Source organism: Heloderma suspectum, chromosome 5 (assembly GCF_057233095.1).
Source record: "Heloderma suspectum isolate Gila_16-S chromosome 5, 16-S_ref, whole genome shotgun sequence".
In the NCBI taxonomy this organism is placed as follows: domain Eukaryota; kingdom Metazoa; phylum Chordata; class Lepidosauria; order Squamata; family Helodermatidae; genus Heloderma; species Heloderma suspectum.
In genome coordinates, this window is record NC_139462.1 from 32,046,004 (window position 1) to 32,067,179 (window position 21,176).

General features: G+C 43.9%; 1 protein-coding gene across 25 annotated transcripts in view; it reads left to right on the forward strand.

Annotated features, from left to right (window-relative positions):
* The first annotated feature begins 795 nt into the window (after positions 1-795).
* Positions 796-21,176, forward strand: part of RAP1GDS1 (Rap1 GTPase-GDP dissociation stimulator 1) — a 135,385-nt gene continuing 115,004 nt past the window's right edge. For all 25 annotated transcript variants that reach the window (XM_084855685.1, XM_084855678.1, XM_084855680.1 and 22 more), the window contains exon 1: positions 796-1,066. Coding sequence is in view for 12 of the 25 variants with exons in the window: in XM_084855664.1 (XP_084711790.1) it covers positions 1,063-1,066 (4 nt within the window). In the remaining 13 variants the exon portion in view is untranslated. The remainder of the gene's footprint in view (positions 1,067-21,176) is intronic.

Consider the following 21,176-nt stretch of genomic DNA (forward strand, 5'->3'; position numbering starts at 1 on the left):
GTAGCTTCTCCCTCCCCTTTTCGGGGGACACGTCATAATACCGAAGATCCCACGCCGAGCACTTCTTACAAACAGAGCTTTCTTAGAAGCAAAACATAGCCTTGCAGGCCTCAGGCGGAGGCTCATGTTCATTCGGGCAGCTTTTCTTTTCTTTAAGCGGGCCCTATCGCCCACGGCTGTGCTCGTCTTTAAAGCGCCACAAGCCTTTTCGCCGGCTTTGCTGCGCGCCCTCAGAAACCTCCGGACTCCTTCACCCAGGCAGGGCGAGCGGCACAAAGGGACGCAGCCGCCGGGCCCCGCGCAGGTGCGGCGCGCGCCGGGAGGGCGCAGGCACTCTTGCTCGCCGATCTCTGGCTACGTGCTGCTCCCGGCGCTCTTTGCTGACTCTGCACCCGCCTCAACCCTCACCGCCTCCCTCCTCCTCCTGCCGCCGCCGCGCTCTCCCTGAGTGTTGCTGCGCTTTGCGTTGCCAAAGGAGCGCTTTGCCCGGATGTGCTCAAAGGCATTGACTCATAACGCAGTCGACGCACACAGTAGCGACCCGAGAGAAAGCCTCGAGCCGGGCTCCCGTTTCGCTCCCCTCCTAGAAAAAGCAAGAGGAGGAGGAGGAGAAGGGCGGGCCGGGGCTGGCTGGCTGGCTGGCGCGTGCCCCCCGGAAAACTGGCCTCTCCCTCCGCCTCCTTTTGCTGCTGCGAGCCAGAGCGCGGGCGCGGGCAGTCTTCCGTTCCCCTCCGCCCGCCGCCGCCGGCGCGCGCGCGCGCGAACCTGCGTGCACACGCGCACACGCACAGAGCCAGGCACGGCAGGAAAAGCGCCGCGCGCCGGGGCTGTCCCTGCCTTCCTCCCAGCCAGCCCCCCCCCCTCCCCAGCTCCCGCCGCCCGCCCCTGCGCCTCTTGGCCGCGAGCAGCTGCACCGGCCTCTGGGGCCCGCCCGTCCCTCCCTCCCTCCTTGGCCACGGGGGAGGCGGAGAGAGCGAGCCGAGCAGCCCAGCGACAGCCGGGGCGGGGGGTGGACAAGAAAAGCGCCTCCTCTCTTTTCCTCCCATTTCTCTTGGCAGAAACATGGGTAAGTCACCTCAAGCCTCCCTCTTTGGTCGCGCCACCCGCTTGTCCCCCTTCAGAGCTCACGGGAGCATCCCTCAGGCATGTCCACGCGGGACTGATGGGAGGTTGGAGAGTTAAATGGGGTGGGGGGACTGCTCTGCGAGAAGATGGTCCTTTAAAAAATATGTGCGTTAGGGGTGGCAGGGGAAATTGGGCCGTGATGCTCAAGCAAGTGGGGCGTTCTCCCAACAACCCGCTCACCGCCCCCGCTCCCTCCACCCCAGTCTCCCCGGAATGCATGTTATGTGGCTTCTTGTATTGGGTCCGTTTTCCGCTGTCGCTTTTGATGAACGGGCTGCCCCCTTGCTTGCCTCCTCCCGGCTCTATGTCCGACGAACAGGAGAAGGAAGCAGAGTTCATGCAACTTCCTCATCCGCACATCCCTTCCCTCATTCAGGATGAAGCTTGGACTAGGTGCAGTGTGCTTCTCTCCTGCCCCTGCCCCCAGCTGATGCTGTCTGTAGTGGCGCTTTCTTAGGATAGCGGTGGTAGCGGATAGATAGGGTCGTTTCCCGTGTTAGCCCGACTTAGAGTAGACCCATTGAAATGAATGGGGCTTAAGTTAGGCTGACGTTGGATACAACCCATTGGAACTAGATGATGACTTAATCGGGATCGTAGCGGTCAGGATTCTTTAAATTAAAAAGCGAAGAAAAGGAAGAAACAACCCTATCCGCGGCATTGTTAGATGCTGACTTGGGGTGGCTGAAATGGATGTTGCTCCTTGAGTTCAGTTCTTGGTCATGTCAGGTATGTTAGCTGCGCTTGAACACAGGAAGCAATAGCTAAGGACCCCCCTCCAAAAAATTCTCAACTTAAACACAAAGTGGTTTCTCAAAATTGAGTTGCCAACTTGCTGCAGCTCTTGTGATGTTTCCAGTGAATCCATCATACTCTGCTTAGCCAAGGTGAATATCAATTTAATAAATTAGCCTCAAATAATTTGGCTTAGTTTATGTGAATACTCAGTCATGAGCAGGTTTATATTTCCTAACAAGAGGTCAATTCTCTGTGCGATTTTTTGAGGGGGGGGGGCAGTGTGACAAAGACAGCCTCCATTGTATGCCTTCTAAAATGTACAGTCATTTATATGCTTCATTGATACTCTCTTCTATCTCTTGTAAATCACTGGACTTCCTTGTCAAGGCAGGCAATCCTTTCTTCAGTCCTTAATCCTTTATGGATTAACTTCTGAGTAAACATGCGTAGGATTGTACTGTCATTTACAAAGTAGAATTTGTATCATTAGAACTTCACTAGAAATCTTCCGAAAAACCTGCATTCATCTTGGATGCTAATGCACTAACACAGCTTTTCTAGGGCCTGGCTTTCCAAAATGCTGATTGCATTGAAGTTCCTTGAACTGCTTTGCCAGCTGAGACATTTATCCCTGGGATGGTCTGCGGGCAGATGATGCAGCTACCTTGGAGGCTTAGATCTGCTCAGTGCCTGGATGGGGGACCATCTGGGAATTTCATGTACACAGCTTTTAGTTCCATGATGAAAGAAAGGCAGGATTTAAGTATACCAGATAAGAAATAAACTATGACACTGGTTTCTTTTCAGACTAAAAGCTCCTCCCATCCCCCAAACCCGAAGAGTTTCTTGAAAGGACAGCTAATATTTATGTATTATTAACGTCAATATATGGAAAGGAAACAGTAATTGCTAGTTATTTACAGTGTAGAGAATCTAGTGTCATGTGAAGTGAACAACAGACCAAGATTTTTTTTTATTTTTTTTTAAAGTAGGCCGGGGCAGGCAACTTGTGGCCCTCCAGCTGTTTTGGCCTACAAATCCCAAGTTGCCCACTCCTCCAGTAGCCCATGCATATCTACGCTCGTCACCGCTGGGACTGCTTTAACGGAGAGGTTGGATTGCAGTAGGAAAGGTTAGGACTTTCATTTGTTTAAAGCAAAGTATTCCTTGCCTGGTAATGTCTGGAGAGAGTTACTACTCACAAATTATTACTACAAGCTACCAGGTGATTGGTTATTTACAGGTCTGCCTTAATCAGAGTTCAGTGATGGACCCAAACATGTCCTTGTTAGGGGAATAGTTGGCAAATCTTCCAGTGCTTGATCCTGTGGAGGTAGTCTTCATATGGTCAGGTATGGGATACTGATGCCAGCAAAGGGGACTGTCTAGGGAAGAATTCAAATCAGGCACAAGTTTGAGCAAGCAGTTCACATGAGTATAGGGCATATAGGAACCAAGGGGAAAAACTAGGCAGGCAGAGTTCGGGGTAAAAGCACAGCAGACAAGCTAGTATGGGATTAGAAGAAAAGCCAATCTGGGATTGGAGGTTCTGGATGGGGTTGCTTTCCCTCTGAATGAGCAGGTTTGCAACTTGGGGGGTGCTTCTGGTTCTAGCATTACTCTGGGATGCGCAGGTAGCTACTGCAGCCCACTTCAGTATAGCCACCTGGCTACTGTGTGCCAGTTGTGCCCCTTCCTGGAGAAGGTGGATCTGACCATGGTGATCCGTGCCTTAGAGCACAATCCTGTGGATTGCACTCTCAGTAGACAGAGGGCTCCGAGTTCAGAGCCCTTCGCCTATCCTATGCCCTGCTGGCAAGAGCCAGACAGGGTCTGGGGAGGACAGAGGCAATTTCTGAGAGGTGATTTTTGCCTCTGTTAACACTGTTTAAATCCCAAAAAGCAGCTAGATTGGCATCTGAGGCTGTCTGACACTGACCTTTCGTTGAGCAGGGAGGGGACTGGAGAGGATTCTGCGTATGCTGGCATCTCCAGTCCCCTCCCCCACTCACCAGCATGCCCCCTTTTCTCCTTCTCCGACTTCTCTTATGAGGTTGCAGTTGCAAACTCATAAGAGAAGCTTTCCTAGGCTGCTGGGGGGGGGGGGCACATCCAAAATCACATCTTTGTCTACGAGCATGGAGGAGGAGTTCTGCAGCATCCTATGGTGCCCTGATGCTGTCCAGAGGCCATAGGATTGCTTTCTTAATCATTTTCCATTAAGATTACTCCAACACACTCCATGTGGGGCTGCCCTTGAAGAGTATTTGGAAACTGTAGCTGGTACAAAATGCTGCAGCCAGACTGGTTTCTGGTGTACATTTTATAGACCATATTACACCAGCCTTATATCAGTTGTACCGGCTTCCAGTTTGTTTCCAGGCTGAATTCATGGCACTGGTTCTACTTAAGGAGACCTAAATGGGTTGAGGCCAGAATATCTGAAAGACTGCCTCTCTCATATGAACCTACCTGTAGTTTACGATCTTCTTTGGAGGCCCTGTTGTGTGTCCCACCACATGGGACAAGGCATTCTCTGTGGCAGCACCCTATTTTGGAATTCACCCCATGGGGAGGTGAGATTGGCCCCACCTTTGCTCAGTTTTAGGTGGGCAGGAAAGATGTTTTTGTTCCAGTCAGCTGATGGAGCAGCCTAAGGAATGTGGTTGGGTTGATTCTGCTCTCTGAGAGTTTCACAACAGCTCTGCTGTTGTTTTTTAATTTGCTGTAATATTATTTTATTGTTTTCACCCTCTTTGTATACTGCCTTGTGGGCCCTATTTGGGCCAAAACATGGCTAATAATTATCTTAATAAATAAAATAAATAATAAGTATGGTTCTCCTTCTCCATTTTCAGGGACTGCTGGAAGGCAGGGGCCAGTAAAGGGAAGGAAACCAAACCCTTATCAGCTGGTGCAACAGATAGAGTTAGGGAGGCTCTTGAATTTTACCCTAGCTGCAATCTGTGAAGGAACCTTGGTTTTTGCCTAGGGCAGAAACATTTTCAGAGTGAGACCAGGCCCCCACACATTGTAGCAGATTCTAGTGTCTTCCAAAAATGCTAGTGTTTTGTGCATTTATTTATATAACATTTTTATATCCCATCCTTCAGTTTACAATTAACCCCCCAGGAAGGCTTACAATGATGGCTAAAACAAAACAAACACAACAAATTACAATACAAGAGTTAAAACAGTCAGAACAGCCTGAAATAACCAGAAACATTAGTAAGTTAAGAGCAGAATATAAACCAGAGAATTAAAAACCTGGTTAAATTAAAAGGCCTTGACCTGGTGCTGAGGATACAATTCTACAAAATAATTGTGTCTGGTGCTGCAAGTAGGTAAGGTGTTTTCACTACCTCCTAGCTGCACCAAAAACCCAGGAGATTTTGGGGTGTTCTAGAAAGTCACAATGCATGCCCTCATTGCATCTAATGTGGCTAGCCTGCAGTGAAATACTAGCCACTTGCCATACTGGAGGCCTGGCACATGCAATGCAAACTCCTAGAGGAGCTGAGATATGCCCAGGATGCTGTAGGAGGCTACAACTTTGTCTACCATGGTCAGCAGCAGGTGACCTTTTCAAAGGTGTTGAAAAGGTCACCTGCTGACTGTGCGAGAGCCTTAGAACCTGTGCAGTGGCATCCTAGAGTGGCTGTGTGCTTTGAACTGGGCATAAATAAAGAGGCTAGCTAGGCATTTTTGTCATAGCCGAATTAACTACACAGCTAAGGGGGCTGTAGCCCCCGACCCAACATCTCAGGGGTCCCACTAGCTAGCCTAGATTCCCAGCTTTCAAATAAAATAAACAGCAAATCTCTAGCCCTTGTGGAACCCAAGATACAAGGCCAAACGTTCAGGCACGTTCCAATAATTTTGCGAGAACTGGATGATTGTTTTGTCCAGTTGTTTTGTGAGAAATGAGCCTGCTACCACCTTTCAGTGCGTTTAGCATATGAGTGAAACTGCAGGTACGATCAGCAAATGTAGAGTGACCACTTATCTGCAGAAAGGACTTTCTAGTCCATTATAACCTCCCCCTTTTGGGAGGGAGGGGTTGGTTCCATGTGAAGCTATGTGTGAGTGCACACAGGGAATTTGAAATGAGTTACATTATTATATTAAATTTATGTTCGACCTTTCCTCCAGGAGCTTAAGATTTCCCCATTTTTATCCTCACAACAATGCTGAGAGCAAGTGACTGGCCCTAGGCCATCCAGTGAGAAATGGGAGGCATTTGCTGGTCCTCAGCCACCAAAATATGATGTGTGACAGTCCCATTTGACTGTTGTGTCGAAGTGAGGCAGTCTGTGACACTTTCTGAGTGTGTGTGTGCGCGCGCGTGTGTGTGTGAGAGAGAGATTCGATTTGTATTTATGTTTTCTCATGTGTGCGCTGTATGCTGTAAAAGGGGAAGACTGCTTTTGCACTTGAGTTCTCTACCATGGAAGAGATACTAGTCTTTTTCTTCCAGATGATTTCCACTGAAATATGTATTGAAATTGCATTATTGTTATACATTATTGACCGTGTTGTGTGTGCATGCATGCACAAATGTTGTGTGTGGGGCAGAAAAGGGGGGCCCACTACAGACAGCTAGCCCTGGGGCCCATCAAGGGCCTTGATCTGGACTTGCTCTTTGTGCGTGTCTGGAATAAATTGCAAACACTATTCTGTATTCTGAGATCCACCCTAGGGTTTTCAGCTGAAGCAGAATGGATCCATTCTTTGCTCTCTGCCAAAATTGTGCAGAATACAGACACTTGGTTCTGCTCATCCTTAGGCACGGTTTGGGAGAGAGCCTGGATGTTGCCCTAACATCATGGGTCGCAGGTACAGGGTTCCTGAATCTCCCTTTCTGAGTGAGCACAGGACTAAAGTCCTGATGGCTGGCTGTTGAATCTTTTATGTCCATACTTTTGAGATTACATCATACTTGTTGCAGTAAGATCTTTCTGTAAACCTCATCCCTACGTGAATGCGTGCACACACTTCTGTTCATTTAAAACAAGCCTGTAATCGAGGTGTTTCTTAGTAAACTTCATGTGTCAAATTGTGAGCCCTTGTCTTTCCCTTCTGGTTATATGCTCCCCTGTTGTAATTTAGCATTGCCATCTTAGGTAGGGTTTTTTTTTAAGTTGGTGCCATTTGTTGCAACAGGACATACTTCCAAGGAAAGTGCATTTATAATGGAAGACTTGGGTTGCGTGAACTCAGTTATATGCACTTCTGCCCTTTTACCTCACTGAGTGCAGGGTTGAATTGTCTGCTTTCTGAGAAACTGGGCTGCCACTTTCTTTAACCTGTGAAGTGCTGTGTACAGTGTTGGCAGTGTAATAGTAGTCTCTTCAGTGCATTTTAAAGGGTCACCCCATTCTCATTCCATAAAGTTAAAAAGAAGCTCTTCCTTCCCACTCCAATCTTCTCCTTTCCTGCTAATCCATATTGATCTATCATCAAGAGATGGTGCTGTTTTAGGTGAGAGTAAGTTTGCATATGCTGTGGAGAACCTAATTGTACATATAGTCGCCTAAAAATTGGCTTTCCCTTGCTTGCGAGCTGTCCCTAGCTCTTAGCTGTGCTGCTGTGATGTCACAGAACATTCCAGACTGTATCATCTGCTCAAGAAAAGGTGTCAGGAACTGTAAGGAAAAACTCAGAATATCATACAGGTGCTGTGAACAGAAAGGGCTATGTGCAGAAAAGAGGGTCATAGAACCATAGGGTTGGAAGGGGGCTACAAGGCCATCGAGTCCAACCCCCTGCTCAGTGCAGGAAGCCTGATTCCCAGGTGGACTCCCATCCAAGTACTAACCAGGGCTGACCCTGCTTGGCTTCCAAGATCAGATGAGATCATGCCCACACAGACTGGCAGATTTGGGTAGGAGCACAGAAGCATTGCTGGTGAGCTAAAGTTCTGCATACAGGATGTAGAGGTGCCAAGGAATGGAGTTAAATACGTGGTGACAGAATAAACAGCCAAGAAGCAGGAACTGGAGGGAAACTTAGATAGAGGAGATAGGGAACTGAGGGAAAGAGGAGTAAAATGGACAGGACAAGGGGAGTTGAGGAAAACCTCGCACAGGGTCCCAGAGTCAGGATGACCTGTGTGGACTGGCAGTAAGAATTATGTGCTGTGTAATAGCTTTGAGTGACGCTATGCTATATTTGGCAAAGGTAAGTGAAAGTGACGGCATGCTGGATCCTCTTCCTGTGTTGGCACAACCTCTTGGTTTAGTCGCATAACCCCACAAATGATGACATTTCATCAGTTCCACAGTCATTGCAATGCTTCCAAAATGGTTATTTTCTGGTGCATTAGCTTGATATGACACTGTTGTATGTGGAGGAGAGGTAAAGAGGGGGATGAGTGGAATGGGAACTCAAAAGGATTGAAAAAGCTTCTGCTTAGCTGGCCATATGTGGTTCTGCAAGCACTCCTGCTGTTCTCGAGGAAGTCACCAAGAATCAAAGCTTGCGTGCCTGTGTAGTTGTCCTCATTTTCTATCAGCAGGGCACACACCAAACTTTGCTGATGAGACCAATCTTCCCTGTTTGAAAAAAAGGCTTTTATAACAAACTTTTTTTAAAACTAGCAAATTGTAATAACTTTTCTGTGCTCAAGTAGTGTAGCATGAAGCTTGTGAGGTCTGAGTAGCAGCTTTCATGTTCATCTTCCTGTCTGTTCTTTGCACGGTTTAATTTTTGCACTTTTTATAACAGTTGGAAAACCTAAGAAATGTCATTAATGGTGATTCCCCCCCCCCCAATGTTTTTTGTGAGCTCCTGCCCACTTGGTAAATCATGTCAAAGAATCAAACATTTTCTCCTATGAGCAATGCATTGCTAAGTCAGTGTTACGATTAAATGTCAAGTATGTAGTAGTGTTTCATATAGACCTTGTAAAAATTCATATTCTTCTAATAAAAAGGAGAATGTTGTTAATATATTTACAGAGCAGTGTGTGGGTGCTCTGCAGTTGTGATAGTTCCACTGTCACTTCCCTGAAGTAATTTTTGTAGAAGTGAATATCTTCCTGGGGGAACTGAGATATATTTCCTCCTGAAATCTTTGGCCTAAAAAAATATAATTTGGTTTGTTCAGATTCATATTTGAAAATGTCGAGTTGTATGAATCATTGTATTCATTTGCTATTATGAAATAATATGACAAAGGTCATATCTTACAGCAAGACCAACAACAGGGTTACTTTGCAAATATTATAGTCATCCATATATTGCCAGTGGGGTGGTGGGTAAGATGAGGCCGAGAAAATAGTGGCTTGCCTAAGGCTATGATGTGAGTTTGTGGTTGAGGTGAATTTTTGAGTTTATGGTTGAAATGATGACTTTACAGCTCACAATTAGTCTGAATTCCACTGGACTGTTGTCCTGTTCAAGCCCCATTGAAATGGATCTTCAGTACATTTCAGCTAGACTTGCTCAGGGAACTTCCTGTTTTGTTAGCGCAGCTGGGTTCATACAATGCAACAATCCATAGTTCAATGACAACCCACACTCAACCGATGCTCAGCCTTGACTGTGGGTTGTTGTGTTGTGTGAACCCAGTCACTAGTTCCATGAAACACTTGGATTTAAGTATTTTAGATGTCCTGGATGTTTTGTGTGTTTTGATGATTCATTACTTTCACCTTACTTCATTCTGTATTATTTTATTTCAGTGGGGTATGTTATCGGCAACCGGCATTGGAGGGAAATCCTTTTCATATTTTACTTTCTATTCAAAGTGCTGTGTATTTGTGTAATATATTTATTTTGGTACAATAGACTTTACAGCATGGAAGATTGTGAAGTTACAAGCATAACTTTTCATCTGAATCTTATTATGCTTTTGTTGCAGCACCTAATACTCGACTGTCTATGTTCAACAGTAAACTTGCACCAGGTTTCTTGAACAAATGTATTCAACAATTGGCAACTTGTTGGCTCTGCTCTTGTCACCTGCTAATGCAAGATAATTAGTCTTGACTGTGGGTTGCTTCCCTAGACAGAGGACTGCAACCTCTAACTCACCTTTTTATATCGCTTCTTTTCATTCTTTAACATTCATGTAGCACTGTAACTTTTATTTCACTACATTTATGTCCCACTTTTCTATAGCCACTAACAACTAAGAGAGTAAAAAATACAAGAAATAAAAATTATAATAAAATGTCACAGCTAACAAAACACAAATAGCAGCAGCAGTATAATGCAACAACTGTCAAGGATTATAAACCTTCTGGAACAGTGACAATAAAGTATTTTAACTGCCCACCTGAGTATAAGCGGAGGAGAAGGCTGGCAGATCTCCCCAAGAAAAGCATTCCACAATCTAGGTGCTACCACAGAGAAGGCCCTACCTCTTGTGCTTTTCTAACAGTGGTGGAAAAAATAGAAATTTGTGTCTCACACCTCTCCAAATGTATTCTGTCCACAGCTTTAAGATATATATCTCAAATGTGGAGTTTTAGCACTTATTCAAATACTCAATGTGTAGTTTTATAAAGCTGGTAGCCAGGAGGCTACATTCTCATCCATATTGACACTGACTTGTTTGTTTCAGTGCATTTTGCTCACTATGACTTCTTAAAGAAGAGTTTGTTCTGCTTTTTCTCCCGAACTAAAGGCTGGAAAGCTTGTCTCATACCCTGTTACAGATTATTTGCTCCCAGGTTGTGATCTAAAAGATAAAATGAGTTACTAGCCATGACAAAGGGATGCTTAAACAATGAGTTTCTTTCCAGGTGGACAGAAGTAATTGGTTGCTACTGCAGAGCTTGTCTACTGGCTTCCTAAAGTGGAAGCATTCCAAGAGATGCTCAGGACCATTTCCAATAATACTCAGCATCCCAATTCTAAATGCATTTGGTTTGAAGTAAGTACATTACTTGCAAGCAGGTGTGCTTAGGATCACAGCCAAAGATATTTGATAAATATCCCAACATGTTGGTTTAAAAAAAAAAAAAACTATTCTCAAGATAGCTTAGTGTTAAAAACACACACACACACACAATCCAAGAAACACTGTAAATATGTTAAAATCTCAAAAATATTACAATGAAAACCCGGCAATAAAAACTGGAACCATAGCAAAGAACAATTTTTTTTCATATTTTAATGTCCCTCTGATCATTTTTAAAAAGTGGGATATAAATAACTTGAAATAAATAAACAAGTGAATATGTTCTGGCTGTCAGCCAAGATCCAGTGAGAAGAAAAGCCCTGGTGGAAAATCCTTAAAATAACATTGGGATGAAGCACTCTGCATAGTCTGTTACCTTTCCTTGTAACAAGGTGATTGAAAGAGACTACAAGAGGGGATACAGGCAGGACAGAGTCATAACCAGAATCTGGATACGGCAGCAATGGATACTAGTTTGGATGGACTTCAAAGGGCGTGGAAGGGCTGTTCACTTGGGAATCTTGCAAGCTGCCTGACATGTTGCTTGTCATACAGCATTGTCAGCCTTAGGATAGCTGCCACAGGAATCTGTCCATTTTAGCTGGGACTGTGGTAGCCTGCTTGGCCTCCCTCTGAATATCTCTCCCTCCCCGCCCGCAAATCTCTCTGCAGCTTAAAAACATGGATTTCAATTTTTGTTCCTCTTCAGCAAAAATAGTGATTGCAATAGTGGGCAGTCTTTTCTCTGTTGAGGACCTCATTCCCTCAGATGTAATCTTTTGGGGGCCACATGCCGGTTGTGGGCAGGGCCAAAGCCACTCCTCTCACTCTCTCTTTGTTAAGATCATCACCTTCCCACAATATTTATCTCTCTTTTTATCTCTTAAGACTCTCAAGATAGAGAGAGAGGGAGAGAAAGAGAAACAGTGTAGGGTGGTGATGATCTTAAATTACAATAATTACCACCGCTCTCTCTGTCATGCACACCACCCATTCCCTTTCTTCCACCGTTTTCTTTTTCCCTTTCTCCCTGTCTCCCCCTTTCCCCCTCTCTCTGCAACCCCACTTTTGCTTCCCCCCCCCCCCACTGAAGGTTTACTGCCTCATCAAGTGCCTCCATCTCATAGTGATCCAGCTGCCAGGAAGATGAGAGAAACAGGAGGCAGGCAGGTATGTGTGTGAGCTTGGAAGCTTGACCACAAAGTGTGGCAATGTAGGGTCCTATGGAAAGTTGCTCTAGCTGCCACACACTGTGGTCAGGCCTCTGAACTCACATGTACACCTGCCTGCCTCTTAGTTTCTCTCTTGTTCTCCTCGCACAGCCGCTGGTGCAGAAGGTATCGGAGATGCTGGTATGTGTCCCTGGGACCTCATCAAGTTGCCCACCTCTGCCTTATGGTAGCTCAGCCTGACTATGTGTAAATGCAATAACTGCATATTCTTCCTCTGGTTCCCTCCCTTTCCTCTATCATCTGTCTTGATAGACTTGTAGATTTTAAGCCTTTGGGGGCAAGAACTTGCCCTCTCATAATTTGTAAAGTACCATGTGTGTGGATGGTACTATATTTATTTGATTATTTATTACTCAAATTTATATACCGCTTTCTACAGAATTATTAAAGCAGTGAACATACAATGTCATACCATCAAAAACAACAATAAAAATAAAACTACACCATAATATAAATGGTAATCATCAGAACTACTGCACACCCTACTGTGTGCTACAGACCATAGCTGGCTGGGTCACACTTCAGGGAAAGCTTGTGTGAAGAGATGGGTCTTGAGAAGACATCTCAACATCAGAACTGGGGGCAGGGGCTGTGTAATGACAGCTGGTAGTGTGTTCCAGAGGGTGGGCGCTGCAACGTGAAATGCTCTACTGCAAGTGTTCCTCAGGTAAATATATTTATATAAATAATATAATGCAGTGTGTTTGTCTATACTGGGGAAGAAGCAAGAGAACAAATGGAATGTGAAAGCAAAGCTTTGAGGATGATGGTAATAGAAAGAAAAAGAGAAACCATGTAAGAAACAAATTTACTGAGGAGATGGGTTGGTGAAGCAATAAAGGAATTCAGCAGGGTTAAATAAATGGGTGAAAAATAGAGTTATGGCGGAAAGAGTGAACAGGAAATGAAGGAAATTTCTTAGAATTAATTCATGGGGGAAACAAAATGTAAGAACGAAAGATATCTTCCCCCCGATTTGTCTTTAAATTTGAGACCAGAAAGAACTTTGTTGCGCTAGCTAGAAATCTTTTCCTTTTCTGTCTCTTGAGTAATGTTAGAACATCTTGGTAGAAAGAGAACTTTGGAGTACTTGCAGGGAAAGCTATGGAACAATATTCTTATAAATCAATTCATTTTTCAAGTGGTTGCTTTCAATTTTTAGCTCTGCCATGAATGCCATATCCCTTTGAAAAGCATATGGGTAATACTGAATGGAATGCTAAGTCAATTACAGAAGAGCAGAACATCTCTTTCTCAAGGAATATGTGAAGGAAGATGTTGTCAGAGGGACATTCAATGAAGTAAGCTGTCATTAGAGAGATGTTCAAGGAAGGAAAGACTTTGTGTGCTTGATAGAATAGGTATATCAAAGTGAACAGTTCCTGAAAATTTATTTCTTACAAAGTATGAGAATGCATGTTCACCTTGTCAAAGCAATCCCACAACTGGTTACTACTGCAAAATACAGATGCCATGCCAGGGTGCAGACCAACACAGGAGTGACAATGGATGATTGTTATTCTGTGTCAGTACTAAGTCCCATAAATTGAATTAGGATCTCCAGGGAAGAATTTTAGCAACTGGATTGCTGTTCTTTAGAACTATCAGATCATTATAGAATATTGTTATGGAATGTGACTTCATTGGAAAGAAGTTAATTTGTATCAGAGTGTAAATTTCACATATTTACATTAATACTTGTAAGAGGATGAAAGGCCTACAGGCAACTTGGCTAAGGTTGTAAAATGTGTGATCCCTGCATTTGCAGGATTGGAAAAAAAGGATGACTTTGAAACTGCAGACCTACTGCTTGTTTTGTATGTCCTAGGCAAATATCTGTAGCTCAGTTAGATTAAGAGTTTGGCAAATTCATGAAAAGAACTTATAAAATGCCTAAGCTAAGTATCTATGTGCACAGAATTCCAGTACATTGCACTTTAGAGATAAATTAGCATGTTTGCCACTTCACTGAGCTGCTTGGTCAAGAGGTTTGTCATGGGTTCTCATTCCCATGCATATATGAAGTCGTGTGCGAACATGTGTCATGGCAAACATACAGTTAAGTGGATCTTTACCAGAGGTGAGGTGCACAGTAGATTTGTCTGCTGTGTTTCAACAAAGTCGGGAATAGCTACTTCTACATTGGGGAAATTAGCTCAAACAACCATTCATGTCCAAAATTACAGGCCTTATTTCTATAGATTTTGTCTTTACACACACATGCCCACACATTATAAAAGATAAAAGCAGCCTGATTAGTATACCAACCCCTAGCACGTGAACCAGTATATTACTTCTAATAGTTCTAACATAGAGAAAGATTGCAGTGGAAGGAAATGCTATGGAAATGACAAAAACAGGATTCGGAGGCTGTGTATCCGGAGAAAGCTTGAGTGCTGGTGACAATGGTGGACCATTGGGGAACGGGAATGGAAAGATTTAGAGAAGGAAAGGAAATAGAGCATAAGTGGTTATAGTTACCTGGCTTCAGACTAGTGGGATCCCAAAAGACTTCACTTCCTGGTTGGTCATAAATAGTTGGAAAAATGCTGTGGGCACAGGCTACCCTCACATTTTCTAGGGTCTAAGTTATAAATGAAAAGTGGAGCAAAAGCCTCAGACCACTTAGGCACTATTGAATACCAAGTTGTCCAGGGAGAGCTGCTGGATAATATATCAACAGTTCTGTTGTACTTGCAGCGATGACAGGGAGACAGAATAGAGGCTTAGCTGTTATTAGGGCCCCCAGAGCCATCATAGTTTGGTTTTAAAATAGAATTCAGAATGGAGAGCCTTGAAAACGGGGTTTCTCCTTAGAGTCCCCTGCAAAGGACCAAAAATGGAAGTAAGGCGCTCACAGGCTGTGCTGCATTACATATGGAACCAGGCTTTGGACTCAATGGGCGCTTCACCAGAGGTAATGCTTTTTCTCTGGATATACAAGGCAAATGGATCTCTAGGCAATGAGTCAACAAAATGGTTTTAGGAAAGAATGAAGAACTCTGGCCCAGGAAGCGTGGGATCAGCACCACCATGGACTAGGTGATGGTGCTAGGAAAGGATCACAAGGAACCATCTTGGAAACCAGACAGACCCCAGGTTATGTATTTGATGTATGTATTACTACATTTATATACTGCCCTTTTTCTTCTTGCAAGGCCCAAGGCAGCTTACATGATCCTCCTCCTCTCCATTTTATCCTCACAACAACCTTGTGAGGTAGATTAGGCTGACAGTCAGTGACTGGCCCAAAGTCACCCAGTGAGCTTCATGGCTTAGTGGAGACTAGAACCCAGATCTCCTACTCCAACCCTCTAACCGCTATACCTCACTGGCTCTCTCTTAATCTTAGTGTTGAACTAAACCCATGACTATAAGGGATGCCTAAGCAAAACAACAGCAGCTGGTACATGAACTCAAGGGTACTTATAGGTTTTAGAACAAAGAGCACAAAAGACTTGATGGCTCTGAGGCTGAATTTGGGATAGGTCAGGAAAAAGGGAACAATAATTTGTCTCTGTGGAATGAAAAGAAAACTCAGGGAGATTCCTTGCTACCTGATTGAGGAAAAGCTTGCTAGGAGCTGTATAGTGGAAGGTAATTTATTACCAATATTCAAAACAGAAAGTATCACAAGAGATGCCCAGTTGGTAGCTAAACCTGTTTACATATCTAGTTGGTGGGAGCAGTTTAGGAACAGGCCATATTTCCCACCAAGGCTCTGGACTGGCCAATTTAACACATCCCATGTGTTCCCTATGTGGGTCCTCTCTCCCAACTATTGCCCATTGCTGAAGGCAATTATTATTTTGTTTCAATGGGCTCATGTTAAAAGCCAGACATTTCCAGTACATCTTTGGGTGTGTTTAAGAAGCAAAGACACCCTGGGGCTTACATTGTGATGTACAGAAGCCTTATATAATTGTAATTAGTTTTCTTTATGCACAGGTAAAAGCTCTTCAAAATTGGAGCACCTCGAAGTAGTATATTGACAGATTAATAACATGGGACCTAGCCATGTGACCCAATTTTAATGAGAATTCTTTATTGATTTTAACAGGAACCTTACTTAAAAGCCAGCAGTGTTCTCTGGCCCATAGTAATTTTTCTAAGAAGAAACTCACAAATGTAGCACCAAAGAAACCTTAGAAATATTTCTACAAATCATAATGAAAGGAATATAAAGTGGGGTAGCAAAAATTAAAATATGTGTATGCATTTCTTTTAGTATGTGTCTTCGCTTACCTAAAAGCATAGACAATAACATTTTTGTTCGGAGAACAAAAAAACAGAAGTATGAAATACATAAAAACTATTTTTGGAATCCTCCTACCTCTTTAATTTTGGAAACCATATGCCCAATGTAAAAGATACTGTATTACATTCAGAGAAGGCTTAGGTTTTGGTGAATTTCAAGAGAAAGATAAACTCACCAAATGTGGAGCTATTAACAAGAATGGCTTTGTATGTGTCCACATAATTGTTAAAAGGTGTTATCTGGGTGGCTTACAGCAGAAGGTAAAACAAATGTGTGCGCACGCACGCACGCACGCACACGCGCGCACACACACACACACACACAGCCATTTTAGGGTGCAATCCTATGCATGTTTAGACAGAAAAAAGTCCTACAATTCCCAGCATGCCGCAACCAGCCATCTGTATATACCATTGCATCCTTAGTGGTTCTTCTGGACGTTAATGTTTCTTCCAGACAGAGTCAAGACGCATTGTGCAGCTGTTCTATATTTTCCTTAATAGCTTTTTTTCTGGTAAGAAAAAAAGATAGATGAAGCAGTAGGAAAACGTGGGAGAGCTACAAATGGAAGATGGCTTGTGCATCCCCTGTAAAATTCTGTAAATGAGACAGTGTGATTGCACTATAAAATCCTTGTCTGGAAGCACCCTAAGGGGACCTAGTGAAATAAGTATGTTACGCCCAATACCAGATTAGGATTAATTTTAGGTTAGGACAATGTGTGTCAGAGTGCTATTTGAGGTTCACTTTCAGTTCATAGTGGAAGTCAGCATGAGAACTTGGCGTTCCACCCTGTTTCTAGCATAGTGGGTAGTCCTTGAACTGTGCCGCCCCGAGTAGCTGCTTTGCCTTGCTTGCAAGATATTTATTTATTTATTAAATTTATTAATCCTCCATCTGGCTGGTCACCCAGCCACTCTGGGCGATGTACAACAACAAAACAGTTAAAACAATAAAATTCTACATTAAAAACATCATAAAAAAATATCCTAACCCACCCCAAACGCCTGCTTGAAAAACCACGTTTTTAATGCACGGCGGAAGCTCATTAAAGAGGGGGCATGGCGGAGTTCCCTAGGGAGGGAGTTCTACAGAGTGGGGGCCACCACAGAGAAGGCCCTCTCCCTCGTCCCCACCAGTCTACCTGTCCTGGCTGATGGGACAGAGAGAAGGCCATCTGAGGCTGATCTTGTTAAGTGGCCTGTCTGGTGTTGCTGGAGGCGCTCCTTAAGAACCGTCTTCAAGGGTAACCCCACGTAGAGCGCATTACAGTAGTCTAAATGAGAGGAGACCAGGGCATGTACTACCGATGGGAGCAGATGGTCGGGAAGGTAGAGGTGCACCCGCCGTATCAGATGGAATTGGTACAGCACTGTCTGGCTCACAGCTGACACCTGAGCCTTCATGGACAGCTCGGAGTCCAAAATGACCCCCAGGCTGCGGACCTGGTCTGTCAAGGGTAGCCGTACCCCATTCAACACCAGGTCAACATCCCCCAGCCGCCTCTTGTGTCCCACCAAAAGCACCTCGGTCTTGTCAGGGTTCAGCTTCAGTTTATCCCTCCCCATCCAGCCACTCACCATCTCCAGTCATTTGGACAGGGATTCTACGGCCAACCTTGGTGAAGATTTGAACGAGAGGTAGAGCTGCGTGTCATCTGCATATTGATGACACCGCACCCCAAACCTCCTGATGATAGCCCCCAGCGGCTTCACATAGATGTTAAATGGCATCGGGGAGAGGATGGAACCCTGTGGCACCTCACAAGTGAGTGGGCATGAGTCCGAAACCTCCTTTCCCAGTGCTACCCTCTGGTACCTGCCAGAGAGGAAGGACCGGAACCACTGCAATACGGTGTCTCCAATGCCCAACCCCTTCAGGCGGTCCAGGAGGATACCGTGGTCAATGGTATCAAAAGCCACTGAGAGGTCGAGGAGAACAAGGAAGGAGCATTCACCCCTATCCAGAGCCCTCCTCATATCATCCACCAGGGCTGTTTCTGTCCCATGCCCAAGCCTGAAGCCTGACTGAAATGGGTCTAGATAATCGGTTTCTTCCAAGTGTGCCTTCAGCTGCATCGCTACTACCCGCTCAATCACCTTGCCCCAAAATGGCAGATTCGAGACTGGGCGAAAGTTGTTCAGAACTTGGGGATCCAAGGAGGGCTTCTTTAAGACTGGTCTTATCACTGCCTCCTTGAGGGCTGATGGCATCACTCCCTCCTCAAGGGAGGCGTTCACTACCACCCTGATCCCCTCACCCAGTCTCTCTTCAGCCCCTAATGAGCCAAGATGGGCAAGGATCAAGTAAGCAGCTGGTCGGCCTTACAGATGAAAGCACCTTGTCCACTTCATTGGAAGGACGAAGCTGGAACCGATCCCACAAAACTGGTTTGCCACAGTCCGCCTCTTGCTCACTAACTGTATCCACAGCACATGGAATAACACTCCTAATCCGATCAATTTTATCCGCAAAGTGCGGATAAAAGTGCGGTTTTATATGGTATAATCTCAATCCACTTTCAGTCCAGTGCCTTTTATTGGATATTGATGGTTTTAATTATGAAAGTCTCAAATATTAAAAGTTTTGAGTTCTTTATTGCAGATTCTCAATCTCCTAAGTATACACAATTATGCAGTCAGCTGAATTTGTCAAAGTTCCTAAGAATGTAAATATCTGAATATACAATAGGTCTTGAAGGTACAAAGCTTCAAAAGATGTTCAAAAGCTTCAAAAGGTGTTCAAAACTTCATAGGTCAAAACCAGCTAATTATGTTGCACCAGAGGATTTTAGGAAGACAGTGCAGAATACAGTTATATTCTGCATTGTCTACAGTGATGTGAAAAAGGAGAAACCTCATCGATTGGGGAAATACACAGCAGCACAAAAAGATAATAGCTTTTCTTGCCTTCAGATGAAGTTGTGTATTCCCAGAGGACTGCAGGAGCCCACCAGGTTCACTGAGAAAAGTATTTTGAATGAAACCTTTCTGAGGAATGTAGTTGTTTAAAGCCGCAAATAAAGAAGAGAGGTGGAAGAGAGTACAGGATTCAAGCTAGTAAAATTTGAATTGAACCTGGGGAAGGTATATAGTGAAATGAATCATCCTGTTTGAATATTTGCCCCCGCTGATGAATATTCAGATGTTTACATTCTTAGGAACTTTGACAAATTCAGCTGACTGCATAATTGTGTATACTTAGGAGATTGAGGATCTGCAATAAAGAACTCAAAAGCTTTTAATATTTGAGACTTTCATAATTAAAGCCATCAATATCTAATAAAAGGCACTGGACTGAAAGTAGATTGATATTATATCATATAAAACCTAAAATGGGCTCTTAATAAAAATGAGATTACTATACTTTATCAGAATTGCCAGCATTAATTCTAATATTGTTTGCAAATAGAGCAAATATTGCAGTAACTTATTTAGATTTTTTTTCAGCCATATTTAATTGTTCAGACAGGGAACAATGTTAAACAAAAAATAGAAAAGGGAAGAAACATGTTTGATCATATTATCTCTCATATTTATAAATAAGGTTTGAACATTTAATAAGGAAGCTACTTTCTACCAAGTTGTTAAGAAAAGTTTAGATTACATATGGAGATAACTGTTTACATTTCTAGTCAAAAGTAATGGAATCCTGAAACCCTACAGTTAAAAAAGGACCTTCAAAAACAAATTAAGAAATGTAAGACAATATGGGAAACAAAGGGAATGGAGTTCTCTCCAGGAAAGCAACAACAATCCTCTATGCAGCGTTTCCCAACTTTCTCACTCGGGTGGTTAAGGGGGTTGAAGCATCCATTCACATCAGTGAGGATCTTGCATGGACACAATGATTTTGTTAGTCTGTTTAGTAAACTAGAATCCTGAGCCAACACCTATAAGTAATGTTGTGTTTTGAATAGTATTAAATGTGATCTTACCTTTGCATGCTGGGTTTGTGTTTAAGAAACAGCAGCTTCCATGGCAAACCACTTTTTAAGTGGAAGTGAGTTTCAAAAGCACCTTGCAGTATGTCATGGGGGCCTATGTTCTAAAAAAGAAAAGAAAAAGAGGTACACTTTAAAGAATACTTTCCTTTTGGGGACTTCCTTCTTCAACCACAGGTAACCATGGCCGGGGCTTTGGCCAGGATTTGAAACCAACATTAAAATATGGTTCCAAATCGTGGTTAAACAGAATGGCTGTATACATAACACTTACATTGCAGTCTTGTACATGTTTACTCAGAAGTTAGCTCCATTGAACTCTGTGGGACTTACTCCCACGTGAATGGCGATAGGATTGCAGCCTTAAAGTGCAACCCTACGCATGTTCACTTGGAAGTAAATCAATGGAGCTGACTCCCAGGAAGATTGGTATAGTGCTTAAATAATGGTAGTTTAGTGCTATAAGAATGATGTTTGTCGTTATGTCTAAACTGAGACAAACTGGTTGATTTCAACCTCAGCTGCAGTGCTTCCAGTCTCCTTACAGCTGTGCCATAGGAGGAGAGGGGAGAGGTGCACCAACCCAAAGCTTGAGCAGGCACATTCCCTTAGTACTACATCAAAATGAAGTCTGGGTAATCTTATCCGCAGTAAAAAAAATTGTGCTAGTGTAACATTTAACCTAGCCATAGGTAAGGTGAGGATAAAGTGGTGGGGGCTTGCCACAAGCATGGAATATTTGGTTGCAGTCGATGAGGGGCATGTATTTTTTAATGGTCCTTGGATTTCCCCCTTGGAATTCCGCCCGTTGCAAAGAGCTGCTAAAATGCTAAATCTGCGTTTCTGTTTTGCTCAAAGGGAATAGATAGATTAAAATCAGGGGTGTTGAGCCTCTTTCCGCCCAAGGGTGACTTCCATTTTGGAGAAGCTCTTTGGCTCTGCATGCCAGTGGTGGGTTTGGCTAAGGGCAAAA